The sequence below is a fragment of the Pogonomyrmex barbatus genome, unplaced genomic scaffold (genome assembly GCF_055798465.1).
Source record: "Pogonomyrmex barbatus isolate J1 unplaced genomic scaffold, ASM5579846v1 scaffold6, whole genome shotgun sequence".
NCBI classification, from domain to species: Eukaryota; Metazoa; Arthropoda; class Insecta; order Hymenoptera; family Formicidae; genus Pogonomyrmex; species Pogonomyrmex barbatus.
This window is the reverse complement of record NW_028297160.1, coordinates 7,327,592-7,350,685: the sequence shown is the minus strand read 5'-3', so window position 1 is coordinate 7,350,685 and position 23,094 is coordinate 7,327,592. Positions and strand designations below refer to the sequence as shown.

Genomic DNA, 23,094 nt, shown 5'->3' with positions numbered 1-23,094 from the left:
CGGTTTAAATTACAGCGAAAATAGAAAATTCTATAATAAAATGACGCAAAATATATCCTTATTGCCAAGAGTGCTCCAGATACCTTTTCACCTTTCTCATCAGTAGATTGACCGAGTGAAATCGCTTTCCGCCGACGGTTAATTACATCCACGAATAGTCACGCTCGGCGGCCAATTGATTCGTAACGACAATTTATAACCACGACGCGTATAATGATCGATACTCAATCTACGTCGGGATGTTTCCGTACCCCTTAGGCATCAATTCTTGCACCTGTCAGACCGGCGAATTAACTCTTAATATTGAACGATCTTGGAGATCGTTAGACGGTGACAATTTATCCTCAACGGGCAAAGTTGCACGTGCACAGTTTCATATTATGTTTTTATAAATTAAAAATTCGTATTTATAATCTATTTTGTATTTGCATCTACCGCATAATATACCGTTTATATCTGAAATACATTACATTATATCAGTTAATAATTGCGTGTGCAATTTACAGGAAAAAAAAAAATATCAAAACACACTGACTCGACACAAATATGCCTATTAATTTTCGCTATTTAATTAATTATTTATTTATTTATTCATTTCTCCTCTGTTTATATAAACCTATGCACAATAAATTCAACTTGCGGTTATAAATCATTAATTTCTAAATAAACGAATGCATATTTTCATAATATGAGTGCAAACACACAATGTGTTCTCGGTTAAATGAAAGGTTGCTCTGTATGCCGGTATCGATCATGATCGCTCTCACGAAAAGACCGCGAGAGCAGAAAGCGGAGGCATCTCATGGCGATGCATGTATGTACATCGTGGCAATATCGCACGAAGTGCTAGTGCCATTATCGACAGCGATATTAATTATAATTAATGAACCTTCTGGGGTGGCGCGGCTTTCTGTGCGCCTACACAATTACATCGAGACGACGTGATGCTGCACATACACACCCTGCATCGCGAATGTCGAGACATACAATGCCGCGACCTCGGCGAAGAATCGTTCCGACTTCGATTATCGATGCCCCGAATTTAACGTCGGTACGTGAAAACCCACAGCAGCGGAGGCTCGACGCTGCCATGTGCAGGGACATTTATTATTGGCCAGTATCGACTTAACGTCTGTGCACGCGGTGCAGCAAGGTGCGGCGTCTCGATTTATTGGACTGCAACGAAACGTATCGGACAAATGGTTCTTGAGATGGAAGAGCAAGTTTGCGTTGCGCATATAAGCTGCATGGAAATGATGTAAAAGGAGGAAAATGTTAATAAATTAAATTAAGAGCTTTAACACACAAAGATAAATTTCACACGTTATAAATTTCGAGAAAATAGATTAACATAATTTACATAATGTGAAAAGAATCATATATCTTTTAATATATATGTATAATATGTATATTAATCAGATATATTTTATGAGATAATTAATATTTGATATTTTGTTAATTAATATTTGATATTTTGTTAAGAAATAACCGTGAAAAATAATAAACCTAACTTTAAAAGTTTTCTCACAGAATCCGCAAAGAATCAATAATCGCACAATGCAGTTTCGTAATTGGAGAACTATATTTTATTAAATGCCGATAGTCGTTCCAATAAAAGAAAAATTCTACGCTGGTTGAGTGTTTTATCTCGACAAAAGCACGACTTAATCAATCGAACGCATTGAGATTCATCTCTCGATGAAGGGAAGCATAGCACATAGGATAGAAATATTTTTACCAATAATTTCACAGTCACAAAAACATGATTTTTTTAATAATAATTATACGATTGAATAAACGATGTTAATTATATAATACAAAATAAAAGAAAGTCCAACCGTTAACGATAAGAAAAATCTCGTTGTAGTAACATTTTATCATTGTGCTACTTTTGTTATAATTCGAAATGATAATAATTTATTAATAAAAGACTTATTGACTTGCACTTTTAAAATAAAAGATATAAATATAAACTTTCTTCAATTTGTAATTTGTTTTTAAAGCGTTCCATTGTCTCAAAATTTCAACAAATGTGTTCATTTTAAAATTTTATGAATACTGAACATATATGATTTCTCGATACTTTTATCGGGTGCTGAAAAGTTCGTTGATGAGAATAATTCAAATAATTGAAGTAGTGGAAATAATCACTGTCTGTAGGTATCCGCACACCTTTAGAATTCCGCAATGAAAAGAGATAAAGCGAAACAGAGAAGTAGAAGAAGAGAGACACAATGGATGGCGCAAGAGAGGAGGAGAATGAGAACACTACGAACTCCTTTATCGCATTAACCAACTCAATTAACAACTTTGAGACGAGACACCATCCTCTCTAATTAGACCTAACGGGATTAAAACGGGTCAATAATTAATTGTATGATCGCGTGTGCGTCAGAGCAGAATAGACGAATGATCAAAGAGCCTCCGATTAATTTGCGAGATACGTATCGATCTGCGCGATATATATCATAAATTCCCTAACGGATGATATTTATTCGACTGTAACTATGTATGCAAGAATACGTCGACGTGTCAACTAATGCTTCATTATTTGCTTACAAAATATAGCTCTTGCAAGAAGCCATGTATTCAATTCTATTATAATTACAGGTAGAACTGTATATGGAATATTTATGCAATCTATCGTCAAACATCTTATTGTAGTATCGCATCATTGTGCTTGTTATCAAATGAAATTTAATTGATAAATTGCTCGTATACACTTCACCCAATGAACAATTTGTCTCAATCATCAAAAATGGCCGTCAGATAATATAATACAATATTTACCAATATTGTATTATATACAACATTACTCATTTAATCGATTTTCAAAAAAAAAAAAAAAAATTTCAAATTTAATCCGCCAGCTCGACAATTGGTGCGCATCGATTTTAGATTTTTGATAAAAACTGTATTTGCAAAGTTTCTCTAAGAGAGAGAGTCTAAATAAGATACTTATCTATTCATCATCACAGTCTGTCTCATTTATCTAGTCAGATGGTAAGCTTCCGTCGTGATTTTTTTGTGCATGGAGGCTCGCAACATGGCTTGTAACGTGGGAAATTTTGCGGTAGTCTTATTAACGACTTTTCGCAAGTCCCCGTGCACATGTACCGTGTATGCATGATTTTTCCTTGAATCAATGTGCTCGCGTATCACCGGCCATAATTATCCAGCCACCTGTGAGCGATCGCGCGGCGGAATCCAGAGCGTCCGCTTTCTAAAATCCGTAAAGCAGCGGCACGGGGAAGATCGTGGCGAGCGATTAAGAATCGCCGCGTGATCGAGCGGCACCGATAATTGATTAGTGGATACATAAACGGGGCCCATGCGTGAGAGACACAATGAAGGGGGGCGGCGGAGATTAACGATATGCCGTAGAAAATGAGCGGACTTGTATCCAAACGTGTCGCAAGACATACCGTAGTAGCTGGGGCCCTAAATTCCTTTAGAGTTCCCGGTGTTCGTTATAACGAACGAGCTATATACCTTTTTTATTTATAATAAACAAGCATCTATTTTCAGAGATACTCGAGATTGCCGTCTCAGTTCGCGAGCACGCTGTGAGTTATAATTTAAATTATTTAACACAACTTACAATAAATAGGAGAGGAAAATAAATTACGATATTTTATATGAAGAGTTGATGCGATAATAACCGGGAAATGATTTACTTGGAGCAAAAACGTAGGGTGTAAATAATTCCTTCCGAATTATTACTTCCATAAGATATTCGATATGACTAAAAATGCTTTACTCTACGATCATATCAAAATAACTCACAAAAGATTACGTAGCGTGTTTATGTTAGCGATCATTGAGAATGTTTTCTCATCGTATATATCGAAGTAAGGAGAAAATAGAGAAAATTGTGTCATGCCAATATTTTGATGAAACCTCAAATTGTTCCACGTGAAAGAAGATGGCTTTGAATTGCGCACGAAAGGAAATACAGGGGGTGTCGTTTGTACAATTTATAGCGTGTGCATTACAAAGAATGCCAAGTGTCACGAACCTCGGGTATGTAATCGCGTACGGCGGCTATACATCGCGGTATCGCATGCGCGCGAAGCACCCTAACTAAACTGTAAGTAGAAAAGTAGATACGATTGCATGGTTTCTGATCCGGTTATGCGGTGTGCACGCCAGCAGTCGTGGCTTCGCAAAACATATCGCCGGCATCACGTACATATGCGCCTAACTAGTGATGGGTTCGACGCTCGTTTGCGGAAGATCGATACGCGGGGCAAGCACGCGTCATCGATCATCGAAATACCATCGTATGCAATAGCGTGCACGGTGTGCAACGGAGCTTCAACGCATTTGAAATTTAGCTTTTACCGAATGCAGAATTAACGTTACCGTGTGTTCCATTCAAGCAGAAAATTGCTAAAATTATTTGAGTACAGGGATCGAATTGTTTGTGATATATATATATATATATATATATATATATATATATATATATATGAACGTGATTAAAACTTTTGAAACTGCCGAGGTTCGACGTCAGTTGAAACATTAAAGTTTTTCCGGTTTAACTTTGTAATGAATATTTCGATCAGCTATTATCTTTGCGAATTGGTATTTAGCATTTTAATATTATTTTTTTATGTTAAGTAATACAGTTATAATAACTTAGCTTACCATAAATGCGGAAAAAAGTTCCCATTATTCGTAAATATTCATTTGTATTAATTAATTTGCGCATCAGAATATATTAAAGTATTCGAATGTTTTAGCATTTAAATAATTCAGGACTTGTTGATTTGTTTTGATACTGTTTATTGTTGATTCGAATCCATTACTTCGCAGGAATTCACGTACGTGAGTGCACTCGCAACACACATACGCGTTTGCGCTTCTCTTATCTGCTTATCTCGATGTCTGATGTTTCACTGACGCACGTATTAAACTTTCCTCGCATTATCCAGCCAATTCGTAGGATAATAGCGGCGTGGGTATCGATCAAACCTCGCACATAGTTACTGACTTCCTGCTTTTTTCAGAGCTACTGACATTACCTCACACGCGCCAGTAACGACGGCGATAAATTAGATGTATAAGATACAATGACAGATAACGGGATTAATCATTAAATCGTCAACTATCATGACTGATAACCCATCGAAATTTTGTTGACTGAATTAGGCGGATTTATTATCTTTTATCCGTGTCAAGGTAAATAAATTATGTGCACAAACTAATATATTTTATATATACATATATTTTATATACATACATATACATATACATATAAATGTTTCTTTTAATGTTGTTACATCTTGATTAAAATTGGGCCCCACTTAACACTCGCAACGATCATTATTTGTTCTTCTTTAACATTCGGCGAATAACAAAGATGAAATAATTCTGAAAGCATTGTAAGCATTAAGTGGAACGCAATCTTGAAGCATTCGATGAATTATCAGCTTTTCGCTAAAAATAACAAGTTCAAAAACAATGCAATGTATTTCGATCTTTTTTGTAACGTCAAAGTGCTTCAGAATTATTACCTGATTAATTTCGACTTATATATAAAGATTTTATATAAACCATTCGTCCACGTTATCAGTTCCCTTTGAATGGTAGCCAATAGCATTAGTGCCATTGTCCAATTATGCCAATCAGGCATTAATGAACCATTGCCTCTATGCGTAACCGATAGATGCATCGTTCGCCGCAATGCTTCGCCATTGCGAAATATTTCATTCGCGAGATAACGACGTAATCGTTACCGTCGCGACGCTATCGGCCTTCCCATTATTGATCTACCGTGGATTTTGAATCGCGACGCCGATGCCACCGGTGCAATACGGAGAAGAGGAGACAATAAATGCGCATCGCGCGTGTTTCTCCAGCATCGCCTTTTCCAGGCAGTCGCGACAGGAATGCGCGCACGTACAACGACGCACTTCCGTTGATAAAAATACATGCAGCATAATGCGTCTCGGTACGCGCGTCGACATTTTCGCTTCGTTATACGAGCACTGAAAGAGAACAGGACACCGAAAGGCAAGGCGCGTCCGTCTTTGTTCCACGTCAAAAAGAAAAAAAAAAGAAAAAAGAAGTTGCTGCGCAGCAATGTTGTGCGCGTAATCCCACATAATTATGCGCATACACAAAATATAATGTCTCGGTAAGAGGCAGAGGAAATTTGAATTGAGCGAACGCAAACATCGCTGAGAAAAAAATCCACCTTTAATCGCAAGCATCTTCAAAAAAAGAAATTAACTTCCTAATAACTTAACTTAATAAAAAAAGTTAGAGGTAAATATCATTCGTGCGATCGTACGAATTAAATGTGGACTTGACTATTCTCGCGGAACGGAGATTTATATACACATATACAATTTCAGATTGAGCTGCTTATACGAGCGACGTTTGGATGCTGCGTTTGACTATTTCAATATACTGCAAGGGATACTGGATACTCATGTTTCTATTAGCAGATCGCGCGCAGAAGCAATATAAATAAAGTATAATTTCGCAGATACATCGGCGCGTCGTATAACGTCTCTCCGTACGACGTTGATTTCGCTACGTCGCGCTCCGACAGAAAAGACGGAGCGCATACGCGCACACACAGCACAATTATATACCGGCGATAATTTGCTGGCCGCATGTGCGCCGCTTAGGCGCGTGACATTAAGCGTAATGCGAGTACATCCGCGCGCACTAACGAAAAACGAGAATACCGTGCTAGCGAGCGCGGACTAAATGGATACTCTTCCCACGGATAAACAGGTTCCATTCATAATATAATGCATTTCTGCAAAACAACAAACATCTAAATTCTGAGATACCATCCAAAGAAGAGAAAAAAAAAACCTATGAATATTGTTTTTTTTTTTTGCTTTTTTTTCAGTTAGAGATACGTGTGAGAGAAATTTAAATTTATTCCTCTGCTACTTCTATAAAAAGAAATTAAATTTCTCATCGAACGGAGTCTAATCGATATGCCCGTATAAACTTATAACGTTACTTTGCCTCTAGCGGAGGAAATATTATTACTCCGCGGTATAACTGGTTCTGACAAGACAAAGTACTGCTGAATTGCACATAAAAATCCGATATGTGTTTGCTCATGTTCGCACCACGCGTTTAGCGCTTGTAACTGTGACTCTCAGTCTGCATTAGCATTGAATCAAGCGACAAATCAAATTCAGAATCGGGCGAGCATTAAGTGCGGGTTTGAATAAGGCTACGAGTATTGAAGACTTCCGAAGTCCTAATAATAAATCGAGCACACATAATGAAAAAAATCCGATCACGGAGATGGAAGAGGGGGAAGTACATTCTTTTATCGACCTTGTCTCTCTCTTTCGCGATTCGTACTGCTATTTAGAATTGATACGATACGAGTCACATGATATATTTAGATGTGCCGCACTCGAAGCGGGCGGGATATTTTAAAAGATAGGAGACAAGGGGCGACGGTGATGTTGAGCGGGATGTAAAATGCATTGAGAAGTCAAGGAATACTAAGCTGCGAGGAGGAATGAATTTTATTGTTAGCCCTATTACCTAGAACCGTTCGCACGGATATAATAGTCGACCGCTTTTATAATCGAGATATCCATTAATAATACATGTCTGGTGTTATCTGCGTCCGGCATCACGTTTTGCGAATTTTCGCGTCGGAGCAAGTGCCCGGCATTAATACTTTTATATATCGTTGGCTTTAATAATGGCCCGTATATAGTCAAATAATATTATTAATAACAAGAACTGTCGAACAATTTAAACTGATATTTTGCAAACATGTAGACGTTATTAGTGAATTATATATCAATTACGTTTCATTTCATAAACTTTACTATTTTTCTATCGTGTTTGTACTTTGAGATAATTATCACAAGGCGAATACATTATTCCTCATTCGAACAATCTAAACACGTTTCCGTGTACATACGGCAATAAATAATCACGATCTGTCCACCCACATTATCATCTATTCTCATTAATCTCCGCCGCGCGTTATGCCGTGTGCCAGATACTTAATGCATCAGAGCACTATCGCGGAACACTTTGGTCCAAGGTCCAGATACGCTCTGAGAATATCCGTTCCTTCCCAAAGTCTCCGACCTATTCGACGTCGAGATAATTGATAGTTAGCTCGCCGCGTACTGTTAGACGGCTTATCGTGTCCCGTCGATCTTCGCGCATTTTAAATTCACGGCGGTAGTGGCGCATTTTAAATTCACAGCGGCGATTAGAGCGGTGTCCATTTCGGCAACGACGCCTTCGATTCGATCACGGATAAATCACCGTAATGACCGATTCATGGTGCGGTGACCGGCGAGGCGCCTCGCGGGCAGTGGAATCCGCGTGTATCAAGCCCGAGTGCAGACACACGCACTCACGGACGTTCACGTGCTCGCTCTCTCGTCGGTTGGAAATTACCGATCCGATATGCAAATAGCCGCGGTGACCACTAATGCGCGGTTAACGGTAACGTTATTAACGGATCGTTACACAGTGTCCGGAGAATGTACGTGTGTGCGGAGAATAGGATACACGCGTGTATGGTGATCGTCATAGACGCAAGAGAACCGCGTAGAATTTACCGGTAGAACAATGTGCTAGAGAAGAAACGCCATATCAAAAATTCGGCGTTTGCAAAATATCGATAGCGATGGCGTAATTAATAAATTGATGATAATGAGCAATTAAACGACGCCGTGAAGCGATTTATTATTTGCATACGACGCAACGAACCGAATAATACCGCAATATACGTGATGACTCTCTGCAACACCGATGCATATTACGATGGGCAAAACATGAGTAAAATGATGTATTTATGGAGATAGAAGATTTTAACAGGAAATGTTTACCGAGTGATTGAGATAAGGGAAAATCATCGATGTGAATGAATTTAGAAGTATTGCGGAATATGCTGATACGAATATTGATATTTGATGCTCGAAAGGCCATCCAATACTAACCTTGTCATTAAGGAAATATTATAACTTTAAAAGTAAATATGTGTTTTCTAGAACGGATGTATTTACTTCAACTTTGAACTCGAATCACAGCAACGCAATAATGTGAGATAAAAAAATTATGAAAATTAATAATTCTAGAAATTTTAGATTATGTTTTAAAAATGATCTTTATCACGCTTCTAAAAATAATGGAGTACTATATTCGGTTCTGAATATTTTTTACATTATTGATATTTGAAGAGATAAGAATAACTAAACGCTATTATGTATACATATATAATTTAAACATCTTTATCAATAAAAATAGTATATTTTGCTTAAAAATTTTATACTTCAATTATATCATGTACATGTTTAGCTTACATGATTCAGATTCAAGAAGCTAGTTAATTAAAGAAATTGTCTGCCTTGATCAACGAGATTCCAAGAAAGGTCGTAGTGAGAAAATTGACAAAAGTCGCGAGTAGGTCGCAAAGTATGATTCAGATGAAATCCCTGAAGTAAAATGTGTCGTCCAAGAAACGCAAAACAAGAAAACGAATACGCATTCTTACATAGTGACACTGCAAGTATCTTTCAGAAAAATTTCAGACGGATTAAAGAAGAAATGTACATGTTTAGAGTTCGTTAACATGAAGTGATTCAGGTAACGTTTCGAAAAATGTTGAAAGTGACGGTCGCTGCCACATCAGACGAACATACAAGGAAGAATCGTGGCATTTCAGTAAATCTGTGAATCATCTCAAACGGAAAGCCCTTACGAAAATCAAGATTGCTGTTAAATAGAATATATCTTACTTTAAATGTTCAATCAATTAATAAGAAGAAAAAATGACATTCAAATATCTTCTCACCATTTAAAATTGAAATTCTTATATTCCATTCTTATATTCAACTTTTTAACCTTATAAAATAAAAAAATTGTACTCGAAATACTTTTTTCTGAAAAATCAATTTTTCGATATATTTTGAAATAGACGTTTAAAATAATGCTGAGCTGATATCTACGATTCAAAACTTGAAACTAAGAAGTATAAGTGGAATATATAATTGTACATTTTCAGAAAATAGAAAAAGATGTGAAAATAAAATGGACATAACAGTTTTACAAGAAAATAAATAATATTCTTATTAAAACAAATCATATGAACGATCAAAGACGCTCGAGTCAAATTAGAAATTTTTAAAAATATTCCCCGCTCTAATCATGGTGCTTTTAAACCGAGACAGTTGCCAGCTCGCGTCTTTAATTCCGCCCGAGTGTCATCACGGGCGAGCGGTCAAATTCTTGAATTACATCGTAACATATATAGCAACGCGCGATGTGAGCGCGTATACATGACTGGGGGAGACGGGGTTGGCTTCGTCGTTCTCCGTTCTTTGGATCCCAGCACGACTCACGCTTAGTACGTTTCTTTTTTTTCTTCCGCCACTTCGCCCCGCTCTCGCTTGGTAGCACTTCACGAAGGAGTGAAGCGAGCGGACGCGATGAGGATGCGGGAGGAGGCAACGCGGTAAGAAATTTATTACGGCGCGCGGCCGCGGTGGCCGATCTTATTTTAAGATCAGCCGCGCGCACGTCGCCCATGGTGCTCACTCATGTATGCGCTCGGGTACTTATGGCGACGATCCGGTGGACGGATGGCGTTATGGTCGACAGATGTACTACGTCCGCCTAAATTCGACACGGGGCCGCCCTCGATCGGCAGTCCGAAACGAGAGCAAAACCTGCCGCCGCCTGCGAAATAATTGGCCGTGTGTGAATAAGAAACGAGTAGTCGCTCTTGCATGAGAGGAAAAAAACAACATTTTATATGTATGACATATTTCACTTGTATTAAAGAGAATCGTAAAAATGTAAAATAAAAGAAAAAGAAGTATCCGGGTTTTAAATATCAATTATTCCTCATTAGAGCATTCTTCTAATTTAATTCGCAGGGGTATACTCTTTCTTATTCCACGTTATATCCCCTTCGAGATATAATCCGTGTGTTATATACATCGAGGAAATGAGCGCGCATAAATATTATAGCAAACGTCTGCAGTGTTTCGACAGCGACTTAATTATGCTTTTTATAGCTTGGAAAGAAATAATTATTTTACGGCAACGCGGCAGCAGCGCTACGTGATATTTCCACGTGGCGTTTGGTGTTCAAGACTACTCTTGGAGATTGGCTTGAAATAAAACGTGGGCGGTGAATTGTTGTGTAATTTGCGATGGGCACGATTAGTTCATAAAGCCATATTCATTATTATGCCATACGATAATTTGATAGAATATAACAATCGTTATTATTGTACATTGCACGAGTGTTAGTAATGCCATTTCGTCTACATAATAATTAGTGCATACCGATTAGTTACATCCTAAATTTTTAGTAATTAATTATATATATATATATATATATATATGCACATAATTAATATGCAATAAGTTAATTTGAAAATGGATAGAGATATTTGATGACTTCAAATTATTACCGAAAACGAAGTTTTCATAGAATAAATGTGACAGTGTACCAAATGCGTGTGTCACTAATCTATTTAAAGTTCGACAGAGATAAAATACAGAGATTGAACGTCCATGACGGGAATTTCTGAAAATTAATTATCGAACAAATGACATTTAGTAAATTCGAAAAAAAAACACGTTTTCAGAATGAGGAAAGATGACTTTAGTTATATTTGCGAACGGGATACACTTATCATTTACACTCTCAATCTTTCTTATACGCTTTCGAGTCGCTATTTCCTCCGGTAATTTATTGATTCGTAAAAATGGCAACGAATCATTTGAATTCTGTATAAAAGAGATACATATATCTGTCGCCTAAGGCATCGTCATGTAAATCCCCACGGGGCCAGCTACTCGTAACCGTTATTGCTCGGTCAAATATAGCTCCAGCGCGCCGATATCTACGCCCAACAACGAGTCTTGAAACATTTATCCAGTGCGTTCGAAATAGTCTCGTTCGTCGCGTATTATTCTTGGAATCAGTCGGGCTGGACGCTCGCTAATGTTGAGTGCTGCCTAATCAAAGCCCCATTCTTCCGCCTCCCAACGCGTCACGCTGCTGTTTACGATTACGTGCGTCATGCTCAGCACGCCCACGTACGTACTCGATCAACAGCAATCGCGCAACTAGGCTCTCGCTCGCAATCGTTGCACTAAACATTATTGCGTTCTGCGTTATGCAGGCACGCCCGCTGTGAGACCGGTCGATTTGAGAGAAAGACGATTGAGAGAGGCCGCACTTAGGCTCCATTCAAGACGTAGCAGGAAGAAGCTGCGTTAAGGAAAGGTCTCTTCTCTCTTTTTATTTTCGTTCCGCCGAGATCAATCGGAAAATCGGAACGAACTCTCGCGTGTTCCTGACTCGCGTAATTATTTCAACGATCGCCATCTGTCGTCGTGACAGACGGGCTGAAAAAGAAAAGGTGGTTTACTCCTTATTACGATCAATTTCCGAGCTATCGCTGGCACTACTCTCACGGCACGTTTTCCCCTCCATTAACGGTGAATTACAGTGCTTATAAACGCCGTACTTAACGGTGGAACGAAGCACGAGCGGGAGGAAAAGAGTAAGACATAGTACGAAGAAGCGAGAGACAAAAGGAACTCTCTTCGATGAGTAACGTGCGGGATGACGTAGTCGTTTAAGTTTGCATTAAGCGCCCCTCGCGCGCACGTGTAACAACGATCACACTCTCAGCTTGAAACGTGTGTGCGTTAGATCGCCACGTTGGATCAGGAGGGATGGCGATATACCAAGCGAGTAATTAAAGCGAGGTGCGGACCAAAAACGTTATTTGAGGAAACGCAATGCCGAGCCGAAGCGAGACGAGACGAGACTTTCATTGCCTTTTATGCCGCAGTTGTTCTCGCCTTGGTACTTGTTCGTACAGCCTAATCACCCAACCGTATTTCGTAATTAAATTTATAGCTAGATATTTAGGTCTTTTATTTGAAGGCGAATATCGCGGCTGGAGAAACCGTAGCGTACAAAACTCGTTTACAATTTTTCCTCGAACACCGACAAATTGGCAAATGTAAGATCAATGTTCTCAACCGCTAAATTTCCACTTTAACAAATTCCATTCAAAATTAAACAAATTTAGTAAACGAGTCATAAAAATAAATATCTATTTGTTCAAATCAAAATCTTCAATCCTTCATCAAATTCCGTAATTAAAGTCTCTTATTTGCAACAAACTCAACAGGCACCATTTAACCGCTGTAAATCGATGTCAGCTCCAAAATGATCAAAATCTCCATGATATTAATGTCGATTCGGCGCGCGAGGCTCTCCGACTAGAAATAGATGCTGTACGCTACGGCGTTAAGATTCCTGCTACACAGTCGCGCCTCGCATCACGCACAGCCGGAAACAAACGACGGGCTCGCGCACGTCTCGTATATTTCCAGTCTCGCGCGCGCACAAGCGCGCGTACACGCACTAACGCATGGACACGCAACACGCGCGTGAGAACTCGCAAGAGAACGACGGCGCGCTGGTCGATGGTAAATTTAAATGCGACCGGTCACGAGAAAGAGAAAGAGAGGCACAGAGAGACGGACCGAGAGTACGCACGCACGCACACACATAGACGCACGCATGTGGTATCTCAGCCTGCCCTACGAACGCCTTTAAATATAGAATATGGAGCACCTTGCCCGCCACACGATGATGGGATTGTGCAAGCGTGATTTTCTCTGCCCTGCACTCGGCACGCGTTGTTTCTAGTATTTCCCGAGGCGCACGCACTCCTCTCTTTGTATATATCCTCCACCTCACACTCCCATTCCGCTTTCATCCCCCCTTCATTTATATTTCTTGCGACTTATTTCTAGCTACACTTACATCCCCTCCCACACCATCATCTACTGACGTAGATCTCTTCCAAGCTAATGTCCTGTCAACAAAATAACTACGCACCAAAGTAAACGACAAATAAATCAAACTATATCAATATTTATTTTTTTTAATGTTGTCTTTAAAATTTTAATTTTACGTAGCATACACACACGCGCGCGCGCGCGCACACACACACACACACACACACACACACACACACACACACACAAAACAGCTACCTTATGCAAAGAGTAAAAGATAAAAATCACTATTCATAAAAGCATCAATCGTCTTTATTATCCCTTTCCGCTCGTCTACCATTATGTTCCCTTCTTTCCCAGCTGCTGCACAATTTTAACGCACATACTTTTGTTAATTACGACTGAAAAAAGGCCGTCGGAGCGAGATAACGGACTTTTGTCTGCGCCTTTATCTTCGTGTCTCCGGCGGCTCTTATTATTTTCACGCGCGCGCGTCGCGTGGGACGTCGCCGGTGATGTTTGTGCACGCGAGCGAACGAGCGCCGTGATTAATATAGCCATGCGTACACGCGTGCCCATCGTCCGTGAGTATGATAATATGTATGAGCGGGTCGGCTTTTCCGATTGAACAGGAAAAAACATTGGAAAATGATAAAATAGAGTAAAATAAAATGAATGAAACATTTTGACTCGTTCTTACTATCGAGCTGTCACCAAGTCACTAAAGAGAGCAAAGAGAAGGAGTCGTTCGTGACTTTCTTTCCGGTGTCAATGGACACGCGACGTGTTGGAGAGAAATTATTAGCATTACCACGCGAAAAATTACACGCACCGTCCGTTCTGTATTTTGTTTGGAATTATCACGGTCAGTTTAGAGCATAATAACGTTTCTCCGGCAAATTCTCACTGCTCATCAGATAAATCTTGTTAAACAGATAGGAAACAAATTTATAAATATTTATAAAAAAAACAGAAATAGTGAACCTATAATTAGAAACTTGGTGACAATCTCGATATCTCTTTTTGAGATAAAAATTGATTCCATATTAATTAATAAATTCGTAAGTGAAGCGTATATCGATGTTCTGATCCGAAAATACACATAACTATGTTTATCTATGTTAGATCTTCGACACGCGAATAGGATATACTTGGCCATTCATTAGTGAATCCTCGGTGCTCCAAGAAGCTGCGAAAACTCGTTAAGCCTGTTTCCATGAGACTTCGATATTAATCCGCCGATCAATGTCTAACAAAGCAGAGCACGCCTTTCAGAGGCCGTCACGGCGGTAGATAACTCCGTTAACGTTCCATTAATATCCACAGGCGACGATGACCGTTCGAAGGAAATGAAATACTTTGTGTCGGCGCGCAGAAATTAACATGACTCGCCCGCGTTCCCTCGACTTCGCAGTACCGTAAATGTCAGTTGATCTAGTCCACGCTTTAATCATCTGATTTGCCCTCCGCTACTTTTCACTTTACTCCCTCGGTCCGCCGAGCTTCGACGCAGTTCCGATTTAATTAACAGATTAGAGTCCGCGCAATTAGTGTCATTCGCCGACTCTCATCGTGGCAAAGTCAAATTTGCTTAATATATGTTTTTCGAACGCAACCTAATTTTTTGTGTAAACTACCAATCCTATAATCGATTAGTAAAAAATGGATTATATACATAGATAAAATGGAGATTACATCGAATTTGTATATTGTGACTCTTTATAAAGATTTATCCTCGACGAGGAATTTATTTCACGAGAATAAATCGGTACCGGATAGGAACATCCTATCGGACACGATCGCTGTTGCGATTTACAGAATGACGCTTACGAGCAAAACGACGTATGGCGGGAAGCATTTGTTATCGTCAGAGTTCGCTATATACACAATCTCTATTCGTATTTTGGCAAATATCATTGCGAGTTCGGTTCGATAACCGGGTGATTCGTCATGGACTTCTGGTCGATAGTCAAATGAAAGAGTTTGTCGTAAATCGACGCGATGATGCATCGACGCATAAATCATCCATCGTTTCAGGTGCACCTTTATCAGAGCTTTCGGGCGGTTTCGTTATCATTGCGCATCGCACGTGCATCGCGTTAAATCAAATCGCAAAAATATTTTCGAAAGGACACGGTCGCGAGTGCGACCGCGGTCGCAAACGAACGAGCGAACGTGGGATCTTATCGGGCCGTGTTATTTGCCGAACAAATGGCAGACCGATTAACGCTACAAGATAATTAATACGGGAAATAAAATGAAAATGATATAATAAAGTATCCAGCGTAGCGGTAAATATAGTAAATATTCCCGGAAAAATAGCCCCGGGATAACGCTTATTTCGTTGTTGCGACGCAATAGTCTGTTACCGCGATTTTCACTGAGGAGATTTCAACACGGTTCTTCAAACATCTCCCGCTGTTTTCATTTCTATCGTTAGTCACGACATTCCCGAATTTCTCGCGTGCACGCGAGACCGTCTCTTTACAGTTACTAGCGTTGATTACGCCTGCGTTCGAGGTCATATCGGCCACAAGCGTTATACACGGCGTTGTTTATACGCTAACAATAAGTAGGCGATCGTCGAAACCAATACGGAATCCTACGTCATCGCGCAAGTGGGCAAACAAAAAGCAGGTAATACGGTAGAGCGTCTGCTATTAATGCCGGCATAATGGTAACTCCGCTTCATTGTAAGAAGACTGTTAATACGACGAGCTCTCTCTCTCTCTCTCTCTCTCTCTCTCTCTCTCTCTCTCTCTCTCTCTCTCTCTCTCTCTCTCTCTTTCTCCCTTCTACCAATTACAATGTGGCCAGTCGGCCTTAATGTAATTGTGTCCGGAGGTTCAAGCGATATAGCATAAAATCCTGCGCCATCGTCGTATGTTCACGTAGACCGGCGTGACGTAAGCACTGGCTTGGTCAACGTGTAAGCTTTATTAACTCGCCTCGAGTACTGTCCGACACTTAAAATCAATTAGTGGTACGCGTCAATTAGAAAGTCGGTCGCTTCATACCGAGCCCGAGTCATTTTCTTTGGGCGACATCCAGTCGTTCCGACGCGGAATAATACTCGAGGATGACGAAATCCGACATGCTAAACGCCGTCGTTTTAGAAGAGATAATAATACTGCTAGTATTTTCTTTATACCAAATTCTGGACGTGTCGATTAACCGATAACATTATCCGTAGTCAATTGATACATTAAATAAATTCGCCGTATACGCCAATAGATTGTCTGATTCAAATCTTGAAAAAAGAACTTTTTTTAATAAGAAGCAAATGTAAATCGGCCATTCGTGTATTAATTTGTTTCTTCGAATGTCAGGCGTTAATATAATAACAAAATAAAGCATGATTTGTCAAATTCTCAGTTAGAGTTTCGTCTTCATGCTGATTCGGATCGCTCGACTAAAGAAAATCTGTCTATATGGGAACACGGTCTATAGAATGCTGCTTCAATAAGACGGTGATGAGGATCGATCAAAGCGAGTGCATGTAGAGGAAACAGGTTCTTGAAGAGACTCTGCACCACGACGCGGACATGGTCTGTTGACGACATTGCGACGACACGTCGAAGTGATCGATTGTGTCTCGCGTACAGAAGATAGAAAGGGGAGGATCTCCGTTAGCGATGATTCGAACACCACGTTATTATGCAAATCAAACCGGAAGTCCTTTATAGGCTTTATCTCATAGGGATACCATCTTCCTTCAACAATTCTGTCTTTAGGCATAGATCGCTTTGATAAGATTTCGGATCAAATGCATAGAATATATTAGGAGAAATTTTGGTGAAATGTCTAATATAATAGGAACGACCTTTCGAGAAATTTAATTAGTATTTTCATATTTATGATGTGAAATCCCATGACACATAGAGACACGAAGTTATCAAATTATATATCACATAATGCCATTTTATCTCTACAATTATATTTAATTGTGATAATTGCGTTATTCCCCCGCGTGATATTATTCCCATTTTTGTCCTTTTGATGTTACGGTTTGTCAAGGAAAATCTAATAATTAGCATTGCATAAATAAATATTAATTATTGTTTCTTTCATAATTTAATATCGCATTGCAGTTATTTATATATTTTTTAAAATCCAATTCTCTCTCTGAGAGGATAGCAGGATGCGGGAGAAGCGAAGTTGCATCGTTCTTGATGATTTTATGATGATTTGTAACGTCCGGGATTTATGAGGCAATAATCGGTCTGGTTGCCGCGTGTCTGTTCACGAATCAATTAAAGTATATAATTACTACCAGAGTTATTATAATTTCGCGATTGCGTTAATGCGCGAAATAAGACTCTACAGTTACTTTCACCTACTTATGTCTATCAGGAATGAGGATATGAACTAGTTAGTTATCTTGACAGAATTTTAAAAAATAAAGTAATTGAAAATACAAAAATTGTTCTTTTTTAATTGGAAAAATAAATAGAGTATTTTAATTGTGTAAGGGAAATGAGATACAAACTTGGAAAATAAAAACTGAAGCATAAAGAAAATGATATATTGATTTTTAGCAAAAGAATAGCGGTAAAAAAGCATCACCTTTCGATCGCAACACATGTATATTTTAAATTTATATATATATAATATTGATATTAAAAAAATCTATATTTGTATCCACCAATAAACTTTCTTAAATCAGCATTGTTAATATTAAATCTTCAATTTCAAGCATTTTAATAAATTAATTTATGTTTCACAAATATTCAGCGATATTATGTTGTAAACACAAAATTCATTATTTATAATAGTTACTAAATACATTAATAACAACTGTAAAATTAATATGTTATTAAATTTATGGTTTCCGGTAATATATTGCAATATAACGCACAATGAGGACTGTTATGAGTTTGCTGCTATGTGTTATCTCATTTTTTTCAACCGAGATAGCGAGATAGACAGGAAACCGCGACTTACGAATTCTCCGAGGCGTGTGCTATCTACCTCCTATCTACCCTTCCTCACCAAGAAATGCCTACTTTCTTTCTTCGCATTTTTCTTTTATTTCTTCTTGGCAATTTGCATCTAACCCACCCACCCAAATAGTATAAAACTCCTCCGACCCTCGTTGAAATCGTAATACCGAAAGATTGTTCCCCGTCGTTTGTTCACGTAAAACCTGCGGATCTACCAATCAATTGTAAAAGAAATGATGGCAGTTGACATGATATTAAAGCAACATCTCGATCTTAACTACAAATTGAGAGAAAGATACACGTTGATAACGTTATTTCTATCATTTTTTCTTCAAGGAAGAGGAAAACCTCAATTTTTCATAATAAATATGTTTAACGTTAGGAAAAATTTAAAAAACATTTTGACATATAAGACAACTTTAAACAAGATTATTTAGACATTACACGATAAGAAGTATTCAATTAGGAATATAATTTCCTACATTTTGACTTGTTATTTTTATTACTTATTATTTCCCGTGCAGCAGCAATATGTGTCTGTAAATTTTCGATATTATCCGTGTGAGAAATTCTTATTATAGGAAGTTAAAACGCCAAATAAAACACACCAGCTACGTCACCAACCTACAGCCATTAACGATCTAAGATTAGCGACCGATCTGGAGGTAGAAATTATTACTGGAGCGGTTAAAATTAATGATATACCGCTCCAAATTCGACTCTGTATGACGCATTTGTAGTCATCAATAAATATCATGTCACATTTAAACTTGACATCTGCACCTCGATACAGCATGCACACACACATTATCCAGAAATTACAGCGGATACAATTTAGAACAAACAATGGCATAGATAAAAATAAATATTAATGGATATTAAATGGAATGGAAACAGATTCTTTGTATACTGGAGCAATGCGCTCATTAGTTCATTAGAATTGCTGTTAAATTCAAGTTTTGTGAGATAAATTAAAGCGTAGATATTCTTGGAAGATATCAATTTCCATGAGGAAAGAGAGAAGGTATGTAAGTACTGCGATTCATGATTATCAGTTATGATTTCGTTACGCCATCACAGTGTTAGCGTTCCTACACACATTGTGTCATACGCGACCCTGACTCGACTTTCCTACTTTACGATCGAGTTACACATCGCTCACACATGCAGTGACCGCTAAATTACATTCCTTGACTCTGTGATTTAATAATGCATCGCTGCGAAATCCAACAGGTTTTACAAAGTTGTGCTAAAATTAAGACATCAGTCTTAGCTAAACCAAAATAATATATTTTTACAATTTTTTAATATAATTCACTAATATTTCAAGTCATAATTATAATTATAATATTAATGAGAAAGAAGATATTCAATTTTATCAGCTTTTATCTTATCAAATTCTATTTTTCTTTTGATTTATCCAGCAACATTTATCTCAAACATTACAAAAACACATAGCCAATATTTTTATTCAAAATTATTTTATATCTATATTCTCTCTATTTTTATTACACGCTAAAAAAACATTAATAACTGTGTTGAAACATCTCTGAATAACAAACGAATTAAGAATGTTAAATTAAATTAAATTTGATCGCATCTCGCATTACAAAAACTTGAAAAACTTGCTAAGTAAATTTCATATTTTGCTTTCCGCCGACCGTCTGTCTAATAACTTTTAATCCGTAGCTAAAGAAATCTTAAGAAAAAGATGAAAAGAGAAATGCACTGACCTTGAGCAGATTTCGGAAGTATGGACTGCATGCCGAAAGAACAATTTTGTGTGCGGTGAAGCTGCAGCTGTCGCAGGCAAGCGTGACATCAACAAAGTCCTCTACATCTCTCAATTGGCGCACGGAACTGAGAATGCTCGATTGAAAGTCGTTCCACCTTAGCGAGTATTGCTGCTCTCCACCCGTCGATGAGGACGAAGAAGCCGCCATGGCGTCCGTCCCCTTGAGACTCACTACACGAGGTGCTATCGTGCTCACTCCTCGATACTTCCACCCTCGGACACCACTTCACCTTCTGAGTCTCTTAGCTTCCGTTCTTTATTCTGTAAACGTCTTCGATTCTTCGGTCGCACACGAATTTACGCTAAGATCACGATACCGGGCGAGTGACCAGATCGTAGTGCAATTGTTCGATGCTTCAAGTCACAAAACTTTTACGCAATAGCGTTGTCAAAAGTGAAAGCCAACAAATGAAAGCTAAGCGTCCAAATAAAAGTAGGTATAGGGGAAACTTCGCGTACACCACGTTGAAGAATTTCATAGTATTGGTGTCATGATAGAGGTGGCACCTGGAAGCGCGCGGTAAAACGTCGGACTGAGACCACAAAATGATTGTGTCGCTATATGTACTTGGCGCGAGCGCTATTGCTTATTTTGGTGATTCGCGGTTGGCGTCCTCTACTGTTTCTGAAAGTCCTGTTGGCAATCTGCTGTTAGTTACAAAAAAACAAATAACGCCTACGTATGCGAATAATACAAAGTAAACAAATAGGATCTTCTTCGATCGACGTTCTATTCTACCTTCGACAAATCACGAGTCTTATATCAATATGCGAAAATTGAAAATGTATCAGTGATATTTTTCTTTCATGTAATGTGTAATGTCAATAATTCAATCAATAATTACTTCATAAATATTTTAACCATTTTTTTTTAATTATTACCAATTAAGTATTTAGAAAAGCTCTTTAGCTCTTTTTCCTTTACTCTTTTAATATATTAAACGTATTCTAACAGTATTAAAAATACGTAATTATTATGTGAATGATAGATTTTTACATACTATCGATATGTTTTAGAACATATCTAATTATGAACAACTTTATTAAAATTTCGATAATAGATACATAAAATTTATCTATTTACTTTGTATTACTTTTTTATACAAATTATTATTATACAATTTTTTTATATTTACAATCTGTATATAATTAAACTATCTTTTTTTTTGCTTGAATATAAATAAATATAGATTATCAATAAATGTCCTTTAGAAATGTGTTAATATAAAAAAAATATTCAAGATGGCAATTAAGTAGACTGGTTTATTTTAATTTACATGTTGCGATATTATTGATAATTCATGTATATAGGTTGATGAAATTTTTATATAGTTCCCGGGAATCAAAGATTACATTTTTAATGGCTACTGACTGACCAATTGTCCATGAAAATTTAAATATGTAATTCGTAACGAACGCATTACGCGTTACATTTTTAATACTGGACTCATTGGAGACGATTAAAATTTAAATTTTAATGCGCCATTCGTAATGAACAAATTAGGTATTATCTTGCCAATGTAAAACTCGCCGCTAATGGAATTGTTCAATCGACCTTAACATGCGCAATCGTCCGATGTAGAATATTTTTATGTTATTTCGTTAACCTTTTGTAGCAACTCCTATATGTTGTTTATGCTAAAATCATAAAAGCCACGAAAATTTCAATAAAAATAATAACCCATTTGATATTATGCTCATTCTGTCGTGAAGTTTATAATAATTAAAAAAAGCTAATTAAGTTAATTTAATTTATAAAGTTATAATTAAAAAAGTTAATTTAATATATAAAGAATATTTATTATGACTTATAAATAATTTAAGCAAAAAAATACATGATAAAGTTCATAAAATTATAATTTTATTATGTTATAAAATTCACTTAACACACTTAACAATTTACAACAACATATAAATATACAAATTTCAACCAATTATATATATATATATATATATATATATATATATATATTGGTTGATATATATATATATATATATATATATATATATATATATATATGATAACTAATAATATAACAACTTTTCTCCACAAAGGAATAAAATATATTTAAAAATAAAAAGCAAAATTAAATGAAACTTCTGTTATTTAAGATTTGAGAAAATTATAAAATCAATAATTGAATGTAAATGGCTGTCCACGCAAGATAAAAGTGCGTTTTTTAATAATGAAACAACTTAATTTAATAATCCGTTTGGACCGTTTTTTTATTTTATATCTTTCTCAATCGATATAATATTCTGAAATTAGAAATTTTTTACAAAAGACTTATTTAAAAAATAGGATATATAAAAAACTGATTAACATATTTCAATCGAATAATTAGATTATTTTTATGTTTATACTTTTTGCTAAAATAAAAATTTCTGAAATTGAAATTTCAAATTAAAGTGTTTAAATATTCTAATACTTCATACATATTAATATCGGTTAATTTTATCAACATATATTGTATAGATAAAAACACATATTTGATCTTCGGCAATGCGCATATTAAAATCAATTATTGACTCTAGAATATAATAAAAATTACAATTTTTCTTTTG

At 37.2% G+C, this 23,094-nt stretch overlaps 1 protein-coding gene and 1 long non-coding RNA gene across 4 annotated transcripts in view; both read right to left on the bottom strand.

Annotated features, from left to right (window-relative positions):
* Nucleotides 1-23,094, bottom strand: part of LOC105422857 (protein abrupt) — a 96,186-nt gene that overhangs the window by 46,773 nt on the left and 26,319 nt on the right. For all 3 annotated transcript variants that reach the window (XM_089082469.1, XM_089082470.1, XM_089082471.1), the window contains one exon: nt 20,468-21,163. In XM_089082469.1, the coding sequence (XP_088938595.1) occupies nt 20,468-20,677 (210 nt within the window). In that variant the 5' untranslated portion in view covers nt 20,678-21,163. The remainder of the gene's footprint in view (nt 1-20,467; nt 21,164-23,094) is intronic.
* LOC148935136 (uncharacterized) lies at nt 6,844-20,457 on the bottom strand. The gene is made up of 2 exons (XR_016140646.1): nt 13,625-20,457; nt 6,844-10,692 (listed from the first exon to the last, which is right to left on the bottom strand). It is a non-coding gene; the product is annotated as an uncharacterized LOC148935136 (long non-coding RNA).